The following is a 21,372-nucleotide window of genomic DNA, read 5'->3' as shown; positions in this document are numbered from 1 at the left end:
CTAATATTTAATCACATAGAGAAACTCTAAGCTTGGAAATTCAGTTCCTTATAATCGACCTGATTCCCATCCAATTTAAAAGTCGGCCAACTATCACTCTGTACGAAGTATAGGTAGGAGGGCGGGCTACGGACCACTTGGTAAAATGTTTATTTTGTGTTGGAATAATAGTTTAATTTTATACCTATTCTAATGCCTTAAATTAATAAAATTGAAAATATGAAGATATTAAAAGGGGTTTTCGCAAGCAGATGGACTGTAGAAGACTATGCAAGAGTAGATCATTCCCAAAGACCTCGGCTACTTTCCCTGGGAAAACCCAAGCGTTCCTACAAAATACCACGAGGTCGTACGAAGTTGGCAGTGCTAATTTCTTAAATAAAAATACTGTAACTATAAAAAGGTCGATTTTATTAATAAATCTATTTCGTGCTTGGCTGTTTTTTAGCAAAACTTAGGTAAACGTACCCACCTACAAATGACCATTCATTTCGCTGGCTTATTTGCATTTAAATTAATTTTTTTCTTATTATGATTGCCAATAAGCTACTCAATTTAACTACGATCTAGCCTAATTTACGACTAATAAGCGGTTTAATTTTAACCTAAGCTTATAAATTGTAAATTAATAAAACGTTTCGAACGTAAACCCGACTGATAATAATTTAATTAATGTTGAAAGCGGCCACTAGATAGATACCTAATCAATACCATGAATTTAATATTGTTTTAACTATCCATGCTAAAACTAAATAAATTAAATGCTCAATTTAATGTTTCAATGACATGATTATATTTTCCATCTTGCAAAATCTTATTTCAGTAGGTAGTTCCTAATTTACGAGTAACGTAACTTTGGCGGCCTGGCAATTGACCTTTTGTTACTATGCTACTTTGTTACAAGCAAAGATTTTATAAAGCTCGTTAGAGGGTGAAAGCTAGACAAGGACAAGTTCAAGGTTAAGCGCCGCCATTATCAGAGATTTCAAGCATACTTCGTGATAAATCTTTCCCGCGAACTTTATACAAATGCCAGCCCTCAAACAGGCCTTACTTTAACCTTAACACTTACATTTAACCTTAATACTTACCTTTTTTATTTTGGTTAACGGTAGGAAAGTTTTAAGATACCCAACATCCTGGGAAAGACATCAGGTTTTTTTGGATTTTTACCTAGGTACTAAATTCCCTTGGTGGTCACCCTCAGCGCATATTGGGTGGCTCCGAGACCTCCGCCACATCAGTGCCTTAATACTTATCTATATTAATTTTTTTGCAAACCGAATAGGTACATCTCAACTAATGTTAACCCACCAGACCAATTAGACCATCCCACACGAATGTGTCTTCGAGAAACAGTGATAGGCAAATGGTTAGAACGTCCGCCTTCTAATCGGAGGTAATTTGATCCCGGTCCCCACCAAAAACTTTTCAGAGTTATGTGCGTTTTAAGTACCTAAACGCTAGCTTAATATCGGTGAAGGAAAACATCGTGAGGAAACCTGCATGCCTGAGAGTTCTCCATAATATTCTCAAAGGTGAAGTCTGTCAATTCGCACTCGGCCAGCGTGGTAGACTATGGCCAAAACCCTTCTCATTCTGAGAGGAGTTCCGTGCTGTGTGTTGCCGGCGATGAGTTGATCATGATAATGATAATGACATGAATCGTATTACATCAGAGAGATTTTATCTAACTTAGACTAGTCTAAGTTAGATAAAATTTGATAATTTATAGTTCGTTGAGCTTCAAATAATTTGTTATAAGTAATATGTACTTGTCTAAACATAATATAAATCCTACTGTCATTTTTCATTTCTCACGATTTATGTAAAGAAATAATTATTTTAGTAAAAAATATACCTATCTAAGTACCTATTCCAAAACAAAAAGAATACGTGTTCATCGTCGTTAGCCATAAGTTTAAGCAGTTTAGATTATACTAATACCCATGTAATGTTTTATATTAATGCTTAGTCTGTGAGTAGAGCTTATGTTATCGAACTTGAACACGCAAATAGTATTAAGCTTTTACGCATTGAGTTATAGTCAATAGATATGCAGACTTTGTACACCGAACCGCAGACGTCAAATTCACCTAAACAGATTCGGAGTCCTCGGTTCGCTAAGTCGATAAAGACGTAAAGGAACTGACAAATAAAAGAAACAAAAACAAGCGTAAATTAAAAATTTATAACACCCCCGACGATCCAAAGTATTTGAGTTTTCCAAAACATCATTTTCAAATAAATAATTATGTATTTAGGCAACGTCCATCTTGACAGCTTGACATTTGTCTATTGACATAATATTATGAACCTAACGGTTATCTAACCTTCTTTTCTACAAGAAAATAGAAAAGAGCTGATAACTCTTAAACGGCTGAACCAATTTTTTTAGATTATAGCTAAGAACACTCTCGATCAAGCCACCTTTCAAACAAAAAAAACTAAACTAAAATCGGTTCATTCGTTTAGGCGCTACGATGCCACAGACAGATACACAGACACACAGATACACAGATACACACGTCAAACTTATAACACCCCTCTTTTTAGGTCGGGGGTTAAAAAACTTTTTCACCTTTATTTTGTCACAATTAAGAGTCAGTTGCATCAAATTATGATAAAGATAGCGATAGCGATAGAATATGTTTTTATACAAATAAACTTTTATATCATGTGCTTTTGAATCGTCAAAAGAATTTACCACAATACGATGTTATTGACAGACAAAGTAAAGGCAGGTACAGCGTCAATTTGCTGAATATATCAAAAAGATCCTCTTTGCCACCAGTCTCATGTTTTTTTTCTCTCAAAACTCGCAAAACCACCGTTTTGCGAGACATCATCACCTCTATAACTTGGCAACTCTCTGAGTCCTTTCATGTTTACGCCTAATTCACATATTTTATCATTTCATTATTTATTTCTGGTATTTGGTGAGCGATAATGAAACTAGCAATGCAGAAAGCTTTGGGCTTACAGTCTTATGCTTTTAAAGTATGCCTTCGAATCTATTAATGAATGTTGAGTACATAGGTATATTGAGCTTATATTATGCTGTAGTGCAAGCGTGCGTGCCTAAAGCAGAAAACATACACTGCGCTAGGTAAGCCCTCAGTCCACCATTTAGAACGCTATGATACCACAAACAGATGAAAATATGTTCTGAAATCATATTGTTAAGAGAATACAAAGTAATTGCAGTCCCGAGCATTGCTGGAGCGAGCTGCGAGTCAAATCCACGATGTTGAGGCAATCAGAGTTTTTTTTTAATAAAGAATATTAACCATGTTAAATGACTAATATTCCCCTTTCCTCTCCAAGCGTCAGGCTTGTGCTAGGAGTAGGTACGACAATAGCGCAACGGGCGGGGTTTGAACCATCGTCGACCTTTCGGTTTTCAGTCCACTCCTCTACCGGTTGACCTATTGAGGCTTAAGATGATTGCAAATGTAACAATGTAACTGTCAATCATACCCCTGGGACCATTATTGCCTCGTATAACGGCCATTGCCGTTTCCCAATATGGCGTGCGCGAGCGATGCGCGCGCGACTATTTATACAACGCGCCCGCGTTCACGCCGACGACGACGGCTATCCCATGCTATAATTATAGCCCAACCCATTGCGAATCATGTACACTCAGTACACGGTATATCGTGAGAAACGCTTAGTATTTTGCTACAATATATTTATATTATGTGCAGTATGATGGTAATACCGCAGCCAACAATCTACATACTCATGTATTTATTACGCATGTTTGGTGCAACCGAAAGACACTTCATACGTTTAGAAGGACGACTCCGCCAATGGGCTGTCTCTAGAGAGCAATTCTGCAGAGTCTTTTCTACTCCGTGAGCTGGGACATGAGTCATCAAACGAGTCGCAAGGAGTCGCTGGATTCACACGGGACGGGCGGTGAGGCCTACAAGAAATTTATGTCCAGCAGTGGACGTCTAAAGGTTGATAATGATGATGTTGATGATAATGAAATAAAAAAACCGGCAAATGTGTGAGTCAGACTCGCGCACTGAGGGTCCCGTACTCGGGTATTTTTCCAATTTTTCCAACATTTTGCACGATAAATCAAAAACTATTATACATAAAAATAAATTAAAAGCTGTTTTAGAATATACAGGTAAAGCCCTTTCATATGATACCCCACGTCGTATAGTTATGTTACTTTGAAAATTGAAACACGTTTTTTTTTTTTTTAAGTGATGTAACCACAAATTCGCGATTTTCAGATTATTATTCCTGTACTTGTGCTATAAGATCTACCTACCTGCCTTTCATGATTCTAGGTCAACGGGAAGTACCCTATAGGTTTCTTGACAGACACGACGGACGGATGGACGGACAGAGAGACAGACAACGAAATGATCCTATAAGGCTTCCGTTTTTCCTATTGAGGTACGGAGCCCTAAAAAAGGTCACACAGTATTTTTTTACTTTTTTACGTTGTATTGAAATCGTACGAGCTTTGTTTTAGTACTTACCAGTTATTGTTTTCGTTATATTCAATAGCATCATACATACTAAACTCTACCGAAAATACACTATTTGAATTTTGTTTGATTCTGCGTCTCTGGAAATCTAACCTACATTCGACAATTGTACTGCGGCAATTCTCTAGAAAATATATTGTATTCAGTATAGAGTACCTACCATAGTCACGTATTGAATGGGTCGGAGTTATGTGAATCAGATCCAATCCATTAGCGACATTCAGAGTAGATATATCCACAGGTATGGTTTAATAGTTAGTGTATTTACTGTTTGGGTTGGTTTAGTTGGCTTTTGCATATTATTATTGCGACCCACAGGCATTTAGTGTAGTGACACATCTGTGTAAATTACGTCGCCGAATGTTGCTGAATAGGCTCGCAATGTTTTCAGCTGTATGTGTGTGAGTTTTTTAATTCCACCATAACTTTAAAAGGCTTGAATCGATTTGAATGTTAGAAGTATCGTTAGAATCGTTAAATTATCTCGAATAAAATAAGCTCTAAACTTAAAAAAAATCAATATGGCCGCTTTATGGCACCTTTTTAAAATGAATTTTTAATTCGTTTTTGGCAGGACAGTCATGTCTTTTTTTCATACTTATTTAAGTTACCTATAGGCCTACACACCTACCTAACGCCGTAACGTTCGGCATAACGCCGTAAGTACCTTCCGCTTAGTGATTATTTCGGCCTGAAACTCCTTGAAGTTCAGAACCTATGCTGCATTGCATAAGAAGCGAATTATCACAAATGAAATTAAAAATTTATAACACCCCTGACAAGTGAAGGTTACAGTAACTAGAAAAGAGCTGATAACTTTCAAACGGCTGAACCGATTTTCTTGGATTATAGCTAAGAACACGCTCGATCAAGCCACTTTTCAAACAAAAAACCTTAATTAAAATCGGTTCATTAGTTTAGGAGCTACGATGCCACAGACACTCACACACACACACACACACACACACACACACACACACACACACACACACACACACACACACACACACACACACACACACACTCACACACACACACACACACACACACACACACACACACACACATACACACACACACACACAGACACTCATACTCACACACACAGACACAGATACTCACGTCAAACTTATAACACCCCTCTTTTTGGGTCGGGCGTTAAAAATGCGTTACGCGGCCGAAATTTCGACGCGCGTAGCTATCGTTCCGTCGTATAACGTGCTGAAAAATACGCTGCCTATTCCATTGCGTATTTTTCGATTTGTTTTTCATAAATTTCAATTCTCATGCTTACCAAATATGTACTCGGACCGAAAATTCAGCCGCCGAACTTTCGCCATATAATTTACGCAGCACTATCGCGTCACGATGATTTAGATCAACGATTACTGAGTGATCACTCTGCTTGCATTTCAATGTGGGATGTATTGTTATACATACATTGTGTAGTTAAGAGCTCTTGTGAACTGTGTCGTTAATCGATTTGGTCTATCCCAGTGCAATGTATACGCTGAATCTAACAATAAGGAGTCTTGTACAGTTTACGCTCTGTTAGTTTAAAATGGAGCATCTTTTACAATTGCCTTGCCTTCCTTCGCCTCGCCTTAACATGTTTCCAGCATTGGACTAGGATTTGCTTATTAGTTAGGTAAGTAGTATTTCCTCTAAACCGAATTTTTGGAAAAGTATTTACTATCAGGTGTATAATGTATATTATGTGTAACTAGCTAGATGATGTCCACAACTGCGCCTGTGCGGATTAGGGTTTTTAAATATCACGTGGAAATTCTTCAATTTTCCGGAGTAAAAAAGGAAAGTGCAAGCTAATAACTATCTCTGTATTATCGTGAAAATCCATTAAACAGACGGCACGTAAATAGAATAACAGACAGACAGACACACTTTCGTATTTATAATATTATAATATGGATATAACCACGGCTGAGTTAATATATGTATAATAATAAGTTAATGTTGCTTTACCGGCGTAATCAATGAACCAACAACAAGGCCCAAACGAATGATCATCAGTCACCCATACCTCATTCATAAAGCATTTACTTTTCGGAAGAACATCAACAAAATATGTATTCGATACTCGATACGATTATTATTATATTCGACACTGTTGCGATACAAATCCAACCCAAATACGATTATTACGGCAATATCGTCGTGATATTGGAAACGGGTTCGCCGAAGTTTTCAATATTGGGAAAACGGGAATGATCAAATTGTATTTGGTTTCTTTGGTTGTTTAATATTCATTTAGTGGTTTCGTTTACAACTCACTTAGGGCCTTGCCGGGCAGGTAGATTAAAAAATCAGGTACATAGTTTCATTTCATATTCAATATGTCGAAGTCAATGACTCCTATGTATAGTACTTGTTGAAGTTTGGACTTTGTAAACATTTAAGTAGGTCAATCATGATAGCTGGCAATAATAATTGATAGGCCTGAATTTTTTTGGAATTTCGACTGCGCAATGAAATAGTTCTTAAAGAGATTCGTTCGCACGTTGTATCACACTTCACACTAATATTATAAAGGCGAAAGTTTGTGTGTATGTGTGTGTGTATATTTGTTATTCCTTCAAGCAAAACCTACTAGACGGATTTGGCTGAAAGAAATGGAGATAGATAATATCCTGGATTAGCACATAGGCTACTTTTTATCGCGGAAAATCAAAGAGTTCCCACGGGATTTCGAAAAACCTAAATCCACGCGGGCGAAGTCGCGGGCATCGGCTAGTTATTAATACAACACACGTTATACAAAAGGCATCAAAATATCTTTATTAAGCTTTATCATCATCGCAAGGTAAAATATAAGCTTAATTTGCTATTACCCGTAATAAATCCGTAAAATAATAGAAATTCATTGAATTTATTTATTAAATTGCATTTTGTATTGTAAATTCTACATCTCCTAAGGTTGTTATGATAGGTACTTCTCTTGTGGACTTGTGTGCTGAACTTGCTTTTCCAAAGAGCGCCACCACAGCCGGTCCACAACATTCCTCATTCAGCCACTTCATTTGTTTATTAAGCTTGGAACTAATTAAAGTTTTTGGACACTGGACTTTATCTCATCATCATGTAAGTTATAAGAAAAATCTCTTTTACTCGTGTTACATTTATTTTGAGTTGCGTAATATAATGAAGATAGCGATATTATTGACGGACATAGTAAAACCAGGGCTAATTAATTCCTGACTACTGTCAAAAGCACTATCGGTGAACTTGTGCAGCTAGGTAGTACGTACATACTTACGTTACTCTACATAATATTCTGACAACTCGTTTATTAACCCCCGACCAAAATAGAGGGGTCTTATAAGTTTGACGTGTGTATGTGTGTATCTGTGTATCTGTCTGTGGCATCGTAGCTCCTAAACTAATGAACCGATTTTAATTTAGTTTTTTTTGTTTGAAAGGTGGCTTGATCGAGAGTGTTCTTAGCCATAATTCAAGAAAATCGGTTCAGCCGTTTGAAAGTTATCAGCTCTTTTCTAGTTATTACTGTAACCTTCACTTGTCGGGGGTGTTATAAATTTTTAATTTACACTTGTAATAAATGTACAAGTGCGTCATTTCAGAATTCAGAATTAATTAATTTTACACTGCCGCAACATTGTCATAGTGAAATATACATTGTCATTTGTCCATACATTTGTCATTAATTATTTGACATTAAATTATTAAATTATGAGATTGCGTTTGTTTTATGATTGATTTTATGTTGGTTAATAATAATCACTTTTCATATTATGTATTATAAATGCGACAGTGAGTTTGTTGCTTGGTTTGTCCTTCAATCGGCGTGATATATTTATTTAATATTATTCTGCATAGTTAAGGACCTGGAGACTAATAATATGGGCTACATCTACTTTTTATCCTGGAAAATTAAAGAGCTCCCACGGGATTTTAAAAAAGCTCACACAGACCAAGTCGTGGGCATCAAATAGTTATTAATATATTTATATGCATTAGTAATAAATCTAAGCCAATTCATAGCTCCAAGTCTTTAATAATAAATCCTATATTAGATAGAAACAGATTTACCTACTGACAGACAGTAGAATCTTCTGGCTACCTGTCTCACTTGCGAATCACTACAAAACAATTGGCTAACTTTCTGAAATCACGCCTGTAACCTGCAGCTAAATGAAATTTTCCTCTCTCTATCTCATTTATCCACATGCCTTAAATTGAACAGCCGTCTCTGTCTGTTAAGCAAAAAGCAACATAAGGCTATGGTGTTATGGTTTCAGTATACTTCAGGCCAGCTGAGCGGTCCCGACGCGTTTCCATGGCAACCATTGATCGAGCGCCATCTTGAATGCAGTCGTCTGCGTCTATTGACAATCAAGACTGGCATGTGCCAACACATAACAATAAAATTATTGTTAATTAGTTATTATTTGTAATCCATACTGATATTATATAAATGAGAAAGTGTATCTGTGTATTATTATTATTATACATTTTCAGGATCCATCCGTTAAACCAATTTTGACGACAGATATAGCTTGCAAGTTGCATCCCTTGCACGCAGGCTTTTATCTCTAGAAGTCAAAGAGTTCCCAGAGGATTTAAAAAAAACATAAAATCACGAAGTTGCGGGTTTCATTTATGTACTTATTAATAATAAAATTAATAATCAAGTAAAACTTGATTTCGTCATTAAGTTGAGATTATTCAATAATTAAATTTTCTAAGTATTTCGTTATAAATCTAAACTAAGTTTTAATGATCCTTAAACGGATCTCTTACACCCTAATCCCATCTCAGACACACCAATTAATTCTCTGAAAGTCTGAAACAGAAATCAAATCCCTATTTTAATTAGTAAATCTTGTACCTTTTTTCTCTCTCGTCTGGCTTTACATAGATTAGCTAATGTGAAGTTTGTAGTTATTTACAAGTTAGGGAAACTACATAATTATATAAGTATGGACTTCGTCTGTGCCGGCGCTCGCCGATACACGCGGGGCGCCCCTTTAGAGCGCTTCCCAGTCAGTTCCACCACCAAAAACACCAGTAAAACACAAAACCCGGCCACTTTTAACAAAAAAAAAAACACTCCAAAAAGGCAGAGCACGCGCGCCAGCAAACACCAACACAGACGAACAGCAATGTATTTACACCTGTCATATTAATTTAATTTAGAGATTGTGTAGAACAGAATTAGCCACACAAATTTTGACATCTTCATAGAACAGGATTTTGGTTCGACATAGGCTAAGGACAGAGCCCTTCTCAGCTAATTGAGTTTAAGAAATTCTTACGAGTAGAAGAGTGTAGAAATATAGGTAAATAGTTTCAAGGCAAATTATGCGCTACCAAGTTTCAGCAAAGTACCTATTCCTGAATGAAGTTCAACCTATAAAGACACTTAAAAAATTCAGATGATGATTATTATATTTAGTTTATAACACCTAAACTTTTCACCCCTATTTCTTTTGGTTATCGGGCAAGTATTTATAGGTATGGACCCCGGGTCTCAAGAAATTTTCCGGGTATCATGACGTAATAGGTACGTTGAGACGGGATGGGATTTTAAATCAATATCGCCGGGACACCGTTAGCGTTCCACGAGTACCTACTTGGGATGAATTGCAAAATATTTATATCACTCACTTTAGTAGCAATCGTACCGATAATAACCTGTAAAAGCACCTGTGAGCAATGTCCTTTTTTGGTGATTAGCATTTTATAAGTTACTGTTTATTATTCGACTATATTATGTTCCCTTAGTAAAAGAAGCTAAAGTCTCATGCAAAATATGTAGATATACAATACTTACTAGTATTTTTTGAATATTAATATAATTTTTTTCATGCAGCACTAAGTTTGACTGGTTTTCTTTAATTAAGTTGATAATTATTATCAATCCAAAGTTACACTAACAAATTGTTGGCTGCCATTGATAAAAAGATCCAACCAAAGCAAAAATAAACGCAGATGATCAAAATCTTTTAGTACTTACTCTTTAAATATATGTAGTAGCTACCACCACCGATAAATCAGGCCACTATCAATAACTCAGGAAGTGTATTGTATGTGATTGATCACATCAAAACAGGGGACTCACATAAGTCAGATTAAATCAATTCGGGCATAAATCATTATCCAGATATTCACAACATTTTGGACATCAACGTAACACCAATAGCAACGTTTTTTTAATTCAACGATAAGTCTGTATATATTGGGCGTATTTCATAAAAACGCTCCAGGTTCCAACCGACAATGAAGTCAAAATTGAAACATTAGGTATGAACCTGATTTTATCAGCTGGATAATAACGATAGAATGAAATACCTATCCAACAAATGGAACGATATTATATCAAAAGAAATATACTTTTATTTATTCTTTATTTTATGACGGGGCTTAATCAGTTCGTGATTATGTCGCCCCCCGTGAGCAGCAAATCAACTTATATTAAATCTTAATCACTAATGAAAATCCTTACTAACATTATACCTACTTTGCGAAAGTCAGTATCAGTATGTCTGCTAGATTTTCACAACCTATTCGTTTAACCGATTTTAACGTTTGGTCGCTACAAACTTACATTAGATAGACAAAGTCTATTTTTTGCCCCGGTAAATTAAAGAATTTCCACTAGGTATCCTTTTTTGAGGCACATCGACTCAATTTTGACGATATTTCTATTTTTTATTCTAAAAACTCAAGGAGTCTCCATGGGATTTTTAAAACGTGAACCTACGCGGACAAAATAACGGGCATCATCTTTAATACAATTGGTTACCTACTGAATTAAAAACATAAAATTCTATGAAATAAGTACGAAAATGATTTTAACACAGCTTTTTGACGGCGATTCAACTCAACGCCTGGCCAAGTAAGTATAATAGCTACGGAAAAGCGTTACCTCAAGAGCTCAAGTAAAGTCTGAAATCTTTTTCTTCATGCTGTTTTCAGTACAAAAACTTGTAATTCAACGTCAATTACGCTAAAAACATTACTTCTGCTATGGTAGCAACTTTATTTTACTTTCCTTCTTCGTAATTGCTTTTCCTCGGTATTTAAAGAGAGAGTGCTTTAATTATAATAAAATTAATATGATAACTTACAAGTTTGTATTTCTAGTAGGTAGATAGGTATTATTTTATTAATTTTATTATATTAATTTACCGATTAGATGGTACAGTTCATAGTTTCATAATCCAAATTTAAGTTAGATAAAGTTAGTCATAAAATCAAAACCAAAAGGTTCATTAAAATCAGGACGGTAAAACATTTTATTAAGTAGGTAATATAAACTATGAAACCGCGTTCACATTAATATTTTTTCCCATGTAATAAATAGACATGGTTGCTAACTATTATAATATGGGCCTCCTAAGAAAGCCTTAGTGGATGGGGCAATGTAGAGAGCTATGCTTGGAAATTCTTTACGTAAACAAATCAGAAATGAGGAGATCCGTAGGAGGACCAGAGTAGCAAAGCTGAAGTGGCAATGCACGGGGCATATAATTCGAAAACCCGATAGATGTTGGGGGTCTCATGGTGCTGAAATGGCGACCTCGCATTCCTCGTACGAAGATCCCCACTAGGTGGACAGATGAGATCGAGGGAGTCGCTGGGAGCCGCTGAATGCAGGCGGCGGACTTGCAACGGCGTACTGTGGCGTGTGGAATTCCCTAATAGAGACCTATGTCCAGAAGTGGATGTCTATTGGTTGGTAATGGTGATGAAATAATGAACTCTGCCCAAAAATTCAACTTTTTCCACGTAAAGACATCAAACTCTGACGAAATGATTCAACACAATAAAATCGCTAAACACGAAACTCTACGCAATTTTTATTGGCGTGGACACGGCTTGTAATGTAAAAGATAAGCGTGGGTTAAGTAAGACTTTTATAAACTTGGAGTTTTATTTAATCATGATATCTTAAGCATTTTAGGAGCTTGACTTTTAATGAAACTTTCTGGTGTTATAAAAGATCAAGTAAAATGGCTTTATAACCAAGCGTTTTGGCTGAAGCCTGAGAGGCGAATTTATTATAAACTCAGTTATCACAGCCAGTCGTTGGAATGGAAAGTACCTACTTATCACATCGCTAATATTCAATCGTTTTTAATTTTTAGTAAACTAAAAATTAAAAACGATTGAATATTAACGATTTTGATTATGAGTGATTTAATAAATTAAAGGCGATGTTATACTTGAGTTTTCCTTGTGTTGATTTTGCATGAAAAACTATTTATTCGTTTTTTTCTATTGTATGATAGGCTCATTACATATATATTTTTTGTTTATATTAAATGCTCTTCGTTATATCGACGAATGACTTCCTTCCTTGACGGCGAGGTGCCGTTTTTAGAATTCCGTACCTCAAAAGGAAAAACGGAAACCTTATAGGATCATTTGTTGTCTGTCTGTCTGTCTGCTTGTCCATCCGTCCGTCGTGTCTGTCAAGAAAACCTATAAGGTACTTCTTACTTAATGTGTTTAAATTTTCAAAGTAAGATAACTATACCAAGTGGGGTATCATATGAAAGGGATTTACCTGTACATTCTAAAACAGATTTTTATTTATTTTTATGCACAATAGTTTTTGATTTATTGTTCAAAATGTCGAGTGCGTGAAGTCCGACTCGCACTTGGCCGGTTTTTTTCGGCTATCTTGACTTCGAGGATCATTCGTGGAAACTCGTAGAGGATTTGCGTTGCAGGTGACCGAAAAATTAGGCTGTGGACTGAGCACTGGATAGTCTATTCAAACGTTTCATATATCTGCCTAGATTTTGCGCATGGCATTATGGCAATGGCATTCTAACAGGAGACAAAATTCCTCAATAAAATTTTATTTGACTACTAGCTGACGCCCGCGACTTCGTTCGCGTGGATTTAGGTTTTTCGAAATCCCGTGGGAGCTCTTTGATTTTCTGGGATAAAAAGTAGCCTATGTGCTAATCCAGGATATTATCTATCTCCATTCCGAATTTCAGCCAAATCCGTCCAGTGGTTTTTGCGTGAAGGAGTAACAAACATACACACACACACATACAAACTTTCGCCTTTATAATATTAGTGTGATTGAAAAGCGGTCCCTAGAGAATTTTTCACAGTAAACTGTTAATAATTGTGTGGGTGGACACTGGACATTGGACATGTGTTCAAATCGAAAGCGTGCTGCATACTGCGGCAAACAGATTTCAAGCTAAACTGAACTGAGCTCCCTTCTGTTTAAGATTAAATTTTAAATGCACGGGGGAGCTTTGCATCTGCGAATAGCTTTGTGAATACTGAAGTGCAATGTTGTTAGGTAAATTGAGTTTAATATAATAATATCGCTGCAAGTGTCTCTATTTGCCTTTGCATTTTGTAATTAAATTAATGTTGATACGTCGTTTTTACTTTGAAAACATTTATGCATATAAAAAAGCAAAATGTATTCTCTTCCACCTTCCGTTATGGGCCACTTCTTTACTTCTACCTGCAAATTGTAGAACTCACCTAATATGCTAACTCATTACTATGATGTGGGGCTAATCAAGGGGCGGATAACAAGTTTTTATATGAACCTGCAACGGATCAGCGCTTTCTCTGGTGCAGCAAATATTCATAAGCAGCGGTAATCACTTATCATCAGGTGACGCACATGCTCGATGGCTTACTATGTACCTACCTATATTTTTTTTTAATGTTGGACTATTCGGATTTATCCTTTACTTGAGCTTTGAGACCTTGCTTCTTGCCTTTCATGATTAAGCTCATACAGAATTTTACTAAGGAGAAGAATTTTCAGTTAAGCAAAGTAACCCTTCTGTTTTATGCTTGTTATATTATCACACGTTGCTTTATAGCCACATGGTTGTATCTAAATTATAAACTTAAATACTTAGAATTTAGATACGTCCTTTTGGCGTCCTTTAGCATCTAAAGCCTTAAATGTAATAAAACACGGTAGGGAATTGCCTTAACTTCCCTAGAGACGAGTTTCTAGCGCCTGTGAAGTATTTAGTACACCAACCCGACGAAGTTAGTAAGCTTAAAATGTTTTAGTATTCTAAATAAAATACCGTGAACCAGTAATTCTCTGGAATTTTTAAAGTTTTTGTTTGAAAAATTACAATATTAGGTGCATTTCTACTAAGTGTGACTCCCTGGTGGAAAGTGACGATGTCTAAGATGGAAGCGGGCTAACTTTTAAAGGTGGATGACAATTATTTATTGCGAGATAGGCTTACGTCCGCCATATTTTATGTCTATTGATTCCAACGATGTTGGGCCACTATTATATACCTACATTTACAACTATTCCTTTCATGTCGATAGCTTTAATAGTTACTGAAATAATCGACTGTGACGGACGGACAGACGGACTGAGAAATTCGCACCATAAAAATTCTATTTTTACCAATTTGAACCCCAAAAAAAATCATAATATTAATTAATTGTACTAAAGTAGGCTATTTAGTGTGTGCAGACCTAATAACCTATTACCTAACCTTTGTATAGAGGACGCAATAAAATGGCTGTGGGAATTGTTCAAGCTTCCCTAGAGCGGCATTTCGCAGCTTGACAAGGTATTAACTACGAGTTTATCGAATTACAAGGGTCGATTCACATTGACGCAGAGTCGAGGCGAATCGAAGCGTTAATCTAAAATTTTACATAAGTATCTATTGAATCCTATTTCCACAGCGTGCACTTTCTGCTGAGAAAAATAAGAAACGCATTCACGCGCATTTTGCCGCCGCGTTGTAGAGATCAAGGCCAATATGTTAATAGGTAAGTCCTCGGGTTGGTTGGCGTGCTGTGGTTCCAGCATGTCTCTAACGGTGTTTGGGGGCACGTAGTGTCTCATTGGTGGGTCTGCTGCAGCGGATATCCGCTGGCGGAGTAACGAGACATTGTCGGTCCCTTGTGCTCCGTCGTCAGCAGTAGGATGGAACTTCGTGAGGTTTTTAGTCGGTAGGAGTTCAACATAAACACTGTGGTAGGTAAAAAAAAGGTAGCAGGTACCTATAAATATAAAGATTGACAGAACTTAGAAGTAGAAGGCACTATATTATGCTCTGCGACCTTGTGTGATCCCGTTATTTTACGACGGGCTTGTTATTCTAACCCAAATATGAGAGAGAATATTACGCCGATTGCCGACCCTTGACCCCAAGGGTATTCAAAACAGGTAAATTGCTATTTCAAGTAGGCAATTTGGAATTGGAGTTGTGCAAATACGACATTAGACCGATCATACAAATTAAAACATTACCTGTCAGTCTTGAATCTGTATGTGTATCACAGTCATTTTAAAAATAAAATATAGATAACGAATAAAGTAATAATGAAAAACTCAGACAGAGTACAGACTGACTTCGTCTGTGTTGGTGTTAGCTGGCGGGCGTGGTCTGCTTTTTTGGAATGTTTTTTTTTGTTAAAACTGACTGGAAAACGCTCTAAGGGGGTGCCGTGCGTATGTCGGCGAGTACCGGCACAGACGGGGTCCATACTTGTATAGTTTAACTAACTTGTTACTAATAACTACAAACTTTACATTGGCTAATCTTTGTAAAGCCAGACGAGAGAGAAAAAAAATGAATAACTCAAGTGTTTGAAGTTTGGAGTTATAGTATTGGTATAGGAATACCGAATAGATAAACTTCACAAAGGTTCTCGAGGTTACTCGTAGTTGTACTAATCCAATATTTTTGCTTCGGGAAAATTGCTGTTCCACTAACTTTAAAATACGAGTGTCGTCCACAGGAGCCGGAACTAAAAACTGAATTTAACGCTGTGGAAATAATTATATTTTCCTTTTGTTCTGCGAGTTCCACTTTAAAGGACGCCAACTCGCCTGCAAGGAAAATTTTTGGTTTCGCGATTTTTCAGAGTTTCAGAATTATCTATTAATTTTATTGATCTTAATTATTTAGGAGCTTAGCTGGCGAACAAAACGGTGTAATTGCACTCAATTTCAGAACAGTTTTAGGCCGTTTTGCATGAAAATGAATTCAAATATATGTTCAGTGGGGTAACCTATGGGGTAAAAAGTTAAATATCACTTTCTATAACGGTGAAGGAAAACATCGTGAGGAAACCTGCATGCCTGAGAGTTCTCCATAATGTTCTCAAAGGTGTGTGAAGTCTGCCAATCCACACTTGGCCAGCGTGGTGGACTAGGCCAAACCTTTCTGCTTCTGAGAGGAGACCTTTGATCAGTAGTGAGCCGCGGTAATGGGTTGTTGATGATGAAGTTATTATATTATCAGTTTGAGACAATGGGTATTTGTGTTGATATGAGCACGAGCATCACTGACGAACAATGCGATACAATGCTCCATTATTTATTGATATCGGTGTATCATACTCATCTCAGAATACGAGACATTGTCGTAAAAGAAAAATGCAATTTACTACGTGACACTTGTATGTTTATAAACTTTGATATACAAGAGCATTGATCAAATCAAAAGAGTCATAGCATATTATACATACGTACTAGGTACCTAATTTTAAAGCGGTGATAGCCTAATGGTGGACTTTGGCCTTCGAAATTTTAAAATACCGAGTGAAGAACTGGTATTATGTGATAAAAAATTTCTTTTCTGCCGTTGGATTTTTGTTGTATTTTGCAATTCATATATTCCGCAGAGTTTCAGGTTTCTAAAAACGCTAAATATTCACTCTCAGCTTTCGTTGAACAGACTCTTGCCCAAAAATCTTATTTACGGAAAAAATCTACGACTTTCCTTGGAAGAGCATGAAGAGCTATCTATGACCCTTTTATGGAATATACTCCGGAAATTTCCTCCTTAAAACAAATGCATTTTCCTCCTTAAAATAGCCTCGAGACCCGTACCCCGATAGACTTGAGTATGACGAGAAGACACCACAGGAATCCTTAAACCACAAACTTAATTAATGATGGGCTCAGGAAGATGTCTTAATAGGAATAATTACATCGCAAAGAGCAAAATATGAAACGTTTTCGTCTCAATAGATAGATGCTGAGGCGATGTAACCAGCGCAATGCAGCTTTATCCCGAGTGATTCGCTAAATCCCACGTTTAGAGTTCCTTTCAAGCATCTTACAAGGGATTTCCTCGCAGATTTTCCGCGGTATTTTTTTCACTTTAGGTTTTTTATAACACAATGTCTGAAATCTCTTTTCATTGGTAACTTCAATAATAGGATTTTCATGAAGATTTCGGCTCATCCATTTAACCGTTTTGAGGGTTCCGTGCCTGAAGGGTGCCAGCGGGACCCTATTACGAAGAGTCTATCAGTCTATCTGTCTGTCTGCCAGGGGGCTGTACCTTATTAACCGTATCTGATAGGTAGACAGAGTTCACAGAGTATTTGTATATTGTATTGCCGCTACAACAATAAATAATAAAAATTTCATAATAGCCGCTATGAAAAGCGGGTAAGTTTTTTTGCAAATAAAGATCATTTATTTACACTAATAATAACAAGTTAAAAAATAGATAGCTGTACCAAAAATTCATTGAAATTTAAAAAGTACATAATCTTGTACGATGGCACATGTTTGCGCAATATGTATAAAATGGCGAGTTTAGCCACATGACTTTTTTTATTACAATTCCTTCAAGGTGAAATGTGTTTCTGTATGTCTTTTAAGTAAATACCACCTAGAAATGACGTCATTTTCATTTCCAACTAATTATCAGTTATCAAATACTAACTTACCCCATCAGGACTACCTCCAGCATTATCGACAAGAATCATAGAATCAATCTATATTTCCATATAAATATACAACAGTTCCATCCATATTAAGATCACATGTCCATTACGTCACTTATATCACCAAATACTGAATCGCCAATTACATTTCTGACCGCATCTTGTATGTTAAGTGATAATAGGTATATCAGATTATATTTACCGTAATATGAGGAAGTACGGCCAAAATTTTGCCAAAACTACAATTATTATTTAAGCAAACCCAAATTGTTTGTGTCTACTTTCAGTATTTGGGGGTTACGGTTAAAAACAGTATTGAAAAAAAAAACAAATCACATTTTTCAACTTCCACGTCGCGTGTTCAGCAATATTTTTATTACTTATCAAGATTAAGAAACGGAAAACACTCACGTACGCACTGCGACATTGCACAACATGAGGTGTATAATTTTCACTGTAGTGATAAGGCGCGTGCGCATGATAGGTAGAGTCTAGAGGGGGGGCAATGCCCGTTATCATTACCTTTTTTTTGGCTCCTTGTTTATGTTTATGTGAAACATTTGACCTTCAGAACCCAACTGAAGACAACAATCGTGACACTGGAGTTCCGTTATTTTTTACAACGATAACCGTCGATATAAAATGATAATAATAGATTAAACTCAAGGATCCAAAAGGAAAACATTTTATGCAAAGCAGGTACCTAGAAGTTGGCACGGTTCATTGGTTCATGCCCGTACGTTATTATCACGTTTGTTAACTTAAGACCGCGATTACACCTGTAGTTTTTACTCACGTAAGTAGAGGGTCTGGACTCTGGTCTGGTGGGAGGCTAGCGAAGCAAAGACTTGGCACCAAGCGATAGCGTTGCAGTACGATGCCGTGTAGAAACCAAAGGGGTATGGGTTTAATAAAAACTGCCATACTTCTTCCAGGTTAGCCCGTTTCCATCTTAGACTGCATCATCACTTACCACCAGGCGAAATTGCAGTCAAGGGCTAGCATGTTACTGAATAAAAAAAGCTTACGTAATTAATTTACAATTTTACTAGTGAAAATGTACCTTATAAGATTGTTTACATTACGAAAAAAAAATAACTTGGCCAGCGTGGTAAACTGTGGCCAAACCCTTTCTCATTCTGAGAAGAGACTTGTGCTCTGTAGTGAGCCAGCGAGGGGTTGATCATGATGACGATAAATATCCTGCCCTTCGCGCCACTTTAACTAAAATTTATGCATAAGTGACTTTGAATTTAAGACTCGGATAATTCGATCCACAGCTTGAATGTTGAGTTATTATTGATGCTTGAATGCTACAAATTAACCAAAGTTTAAAACAAGCAGAAATTCGGTTTACAAGTGTAAATTAAAAATTTATAACACCCCCGACGATCCAAAGTATCTGAGTTTTTCAAAACATCATTTTCAAATAAATAAATATGTATTTAGGCAACGTCCATCTTGACAGCTTGACATTTGTCTATTGACATAATATTATGAACCTACCTATTACCTAACCTTCTTTTCTATAAGAAAACTAGAAAAGAGCTGATAACTCTTAAACGGCTGAACCAATTTTTTTAGATTATAGCTAAGAACACTCTCGATCAAGCCACCTTTCAAACAAAAAAAACTAAATTAAAATCGGTTCATTCGTTTAGGCGCTACGATGCCACAGACAGATACACAGATACACAGATACACACGTCAAACTTATAACACCCCTCTTTTTGGGTCGGGGGTTAAAAATGTCACCAAATAACGCTGACACATTGCAAACACCCGATGACATGCTTCATGCCAGATTTACACTTTATAAAAGCCTAAAAGCCGAATTGAACTTTATTTTACGGCGACCTTTTGAGCCGAAAGCTTCGTAAAACGCTAACAAAATAAGAGGAAAATTTTACATTTTGCAAGTTAACAAAGGATAATCGTAACGTAACTTTATTTTCGCCCTATCTCCCTAAAGCCCCTGTCCCTATCTGACAATGAGTGAAAGCATAATATTACCTATTGTAATATTTTGTATACAATATGTACCTATCCGGAACAACTTTTACTTAATTAATTACCCCAAAAATACCTAAATTGGCAAAATACGTATATTATTATTTGGCACTTAACTTTTACATGCACAGCTACATGATGTGTGTACCTACATAGAAGACGATTTAATCATAAACTTTTTTTTATTCAGACCATAAAAATTGTTACAATCAGAAGAAATAAGATGAAAGTGGACAGGGAAGAACTCTTTATTTGTATGAAGAATCTCTATCAGTGACTCTTGGCAGTGGGGAGGTTGTAAAGGGAGAAGAATAGAATGGAGGAGAACTTCCCGTAGGTAATTGATTAAAAATAATAGTGCTCTCTTTTCAATAAAGTATGTAATATACCTAAATATCTACCTACATAATTATGTATTATGCAAAACTGCGTCTGCGCAACTGGGTCACCATAACAAAGGTCAACTTGATATAATTAGTCGTTGTCCTTAGCTGTAAGGATTACTAATAGACAGATTATCTCACACATAATGTTTGCACAATGATATGAAAATGACTATTTTAACGTTTAACGTATCGTACCTATTATACTCTAGCTGCCAAAATGGAAAATCTTTATTTTTACTTACGAGTATCTACTTAGGCACATTTTTAGACTAAATTATACGCAACACCTAATACGAATAAATTAACATTATTTTATAGCTAGGAATTAATTAATTTAAAGACTGTAATAAATGTGACTTACCTATGGTGACGTAAGTTGTACACTTATGAAGCGGAAACGTGGATAAATTTGCCTTATACACGAATTGAAAGTCGCTCAGCGGGCTAGCGAGCTGTCAGCCGTCTCTATGAGAAATCCTGAAGAGGAATTCCATCAGGAAACCAATTTAATAACCGATATAGCTCATAGCAAACGGAAGTGGCAGTGGGCTTGCCAGGTCTGTAGCAGAACCGATCGCGATGATCAGATGTGCTCTGGAGTGGAGATTGCGTTCCGGAAAGCGCAGTTTGGGATGAACTCCCCTGGCTGGCTTAAAATGTTGGCCGGAAGTGGGTGGATAAGGGGGGTGGAGGACCGTGTGTGGTGGTCGGCTATGCAGCTATAAGCTGATGAAATAAGTCTGCTTTTACCTAGTACCTACTGC

General features: G+C 36.5%; 1 protein-coding gene across 4 annotated transcripts in view; it reads right to left on the bottom strand.

Annotated features, from left to right (window-relative positions):
• Positions 1–21,372, bottom strand: part of LOC123864763 (serine/threonine-protein phosphatase 2A regulatory subunit B'' subunit delta-like) — a 123,929-nt gene that overhangs the window by 33,497 nt on the left and 69,060 nt on the right. The window contains exons 1-2 of one of the 4 annotated variants that reach the window (XM_045905424.1): positions 18,216–18,401; positions 16,205–16,277 (exon numbers count right to left, since the gene is read on the bottom strand). The exons of 2 other annotated variants lie outside the window; for them this stretch is intronic. In XM_045905424.1, the coding sequence (XP_045761380.1) occupies positions 16,205–16,277; positions 18,216–18,238 (96 nt within the window). In that variant the 5' untranslated portion in view covers positions 18,239–18,401. Of the gene's footprint in view, positions 1–16,204; positions 16,278–18,215; positions 18,402–21,372 lie in introns of those variants that run through there. One more of the 4 variants, XM_045905426.1, reaches the window with a different exon arrangement.

Source organism: Maniola jurtina, chromosome 4 (genome assembly GCF_905333055.1).
Source record: "Maniola jurtina chromosome 4, ilManJurt1.1, whole genome shotgun sequence".
Lineage (NCBI taxonomy): Eukaryota > Metazoa > Arthropoda > Insecta > Lepidoptera > Nymphalidae > Maniola > Maniola jurtina.
This window is presented reverse-complemented; position numbering and strand designations above follow the sequence as displayed.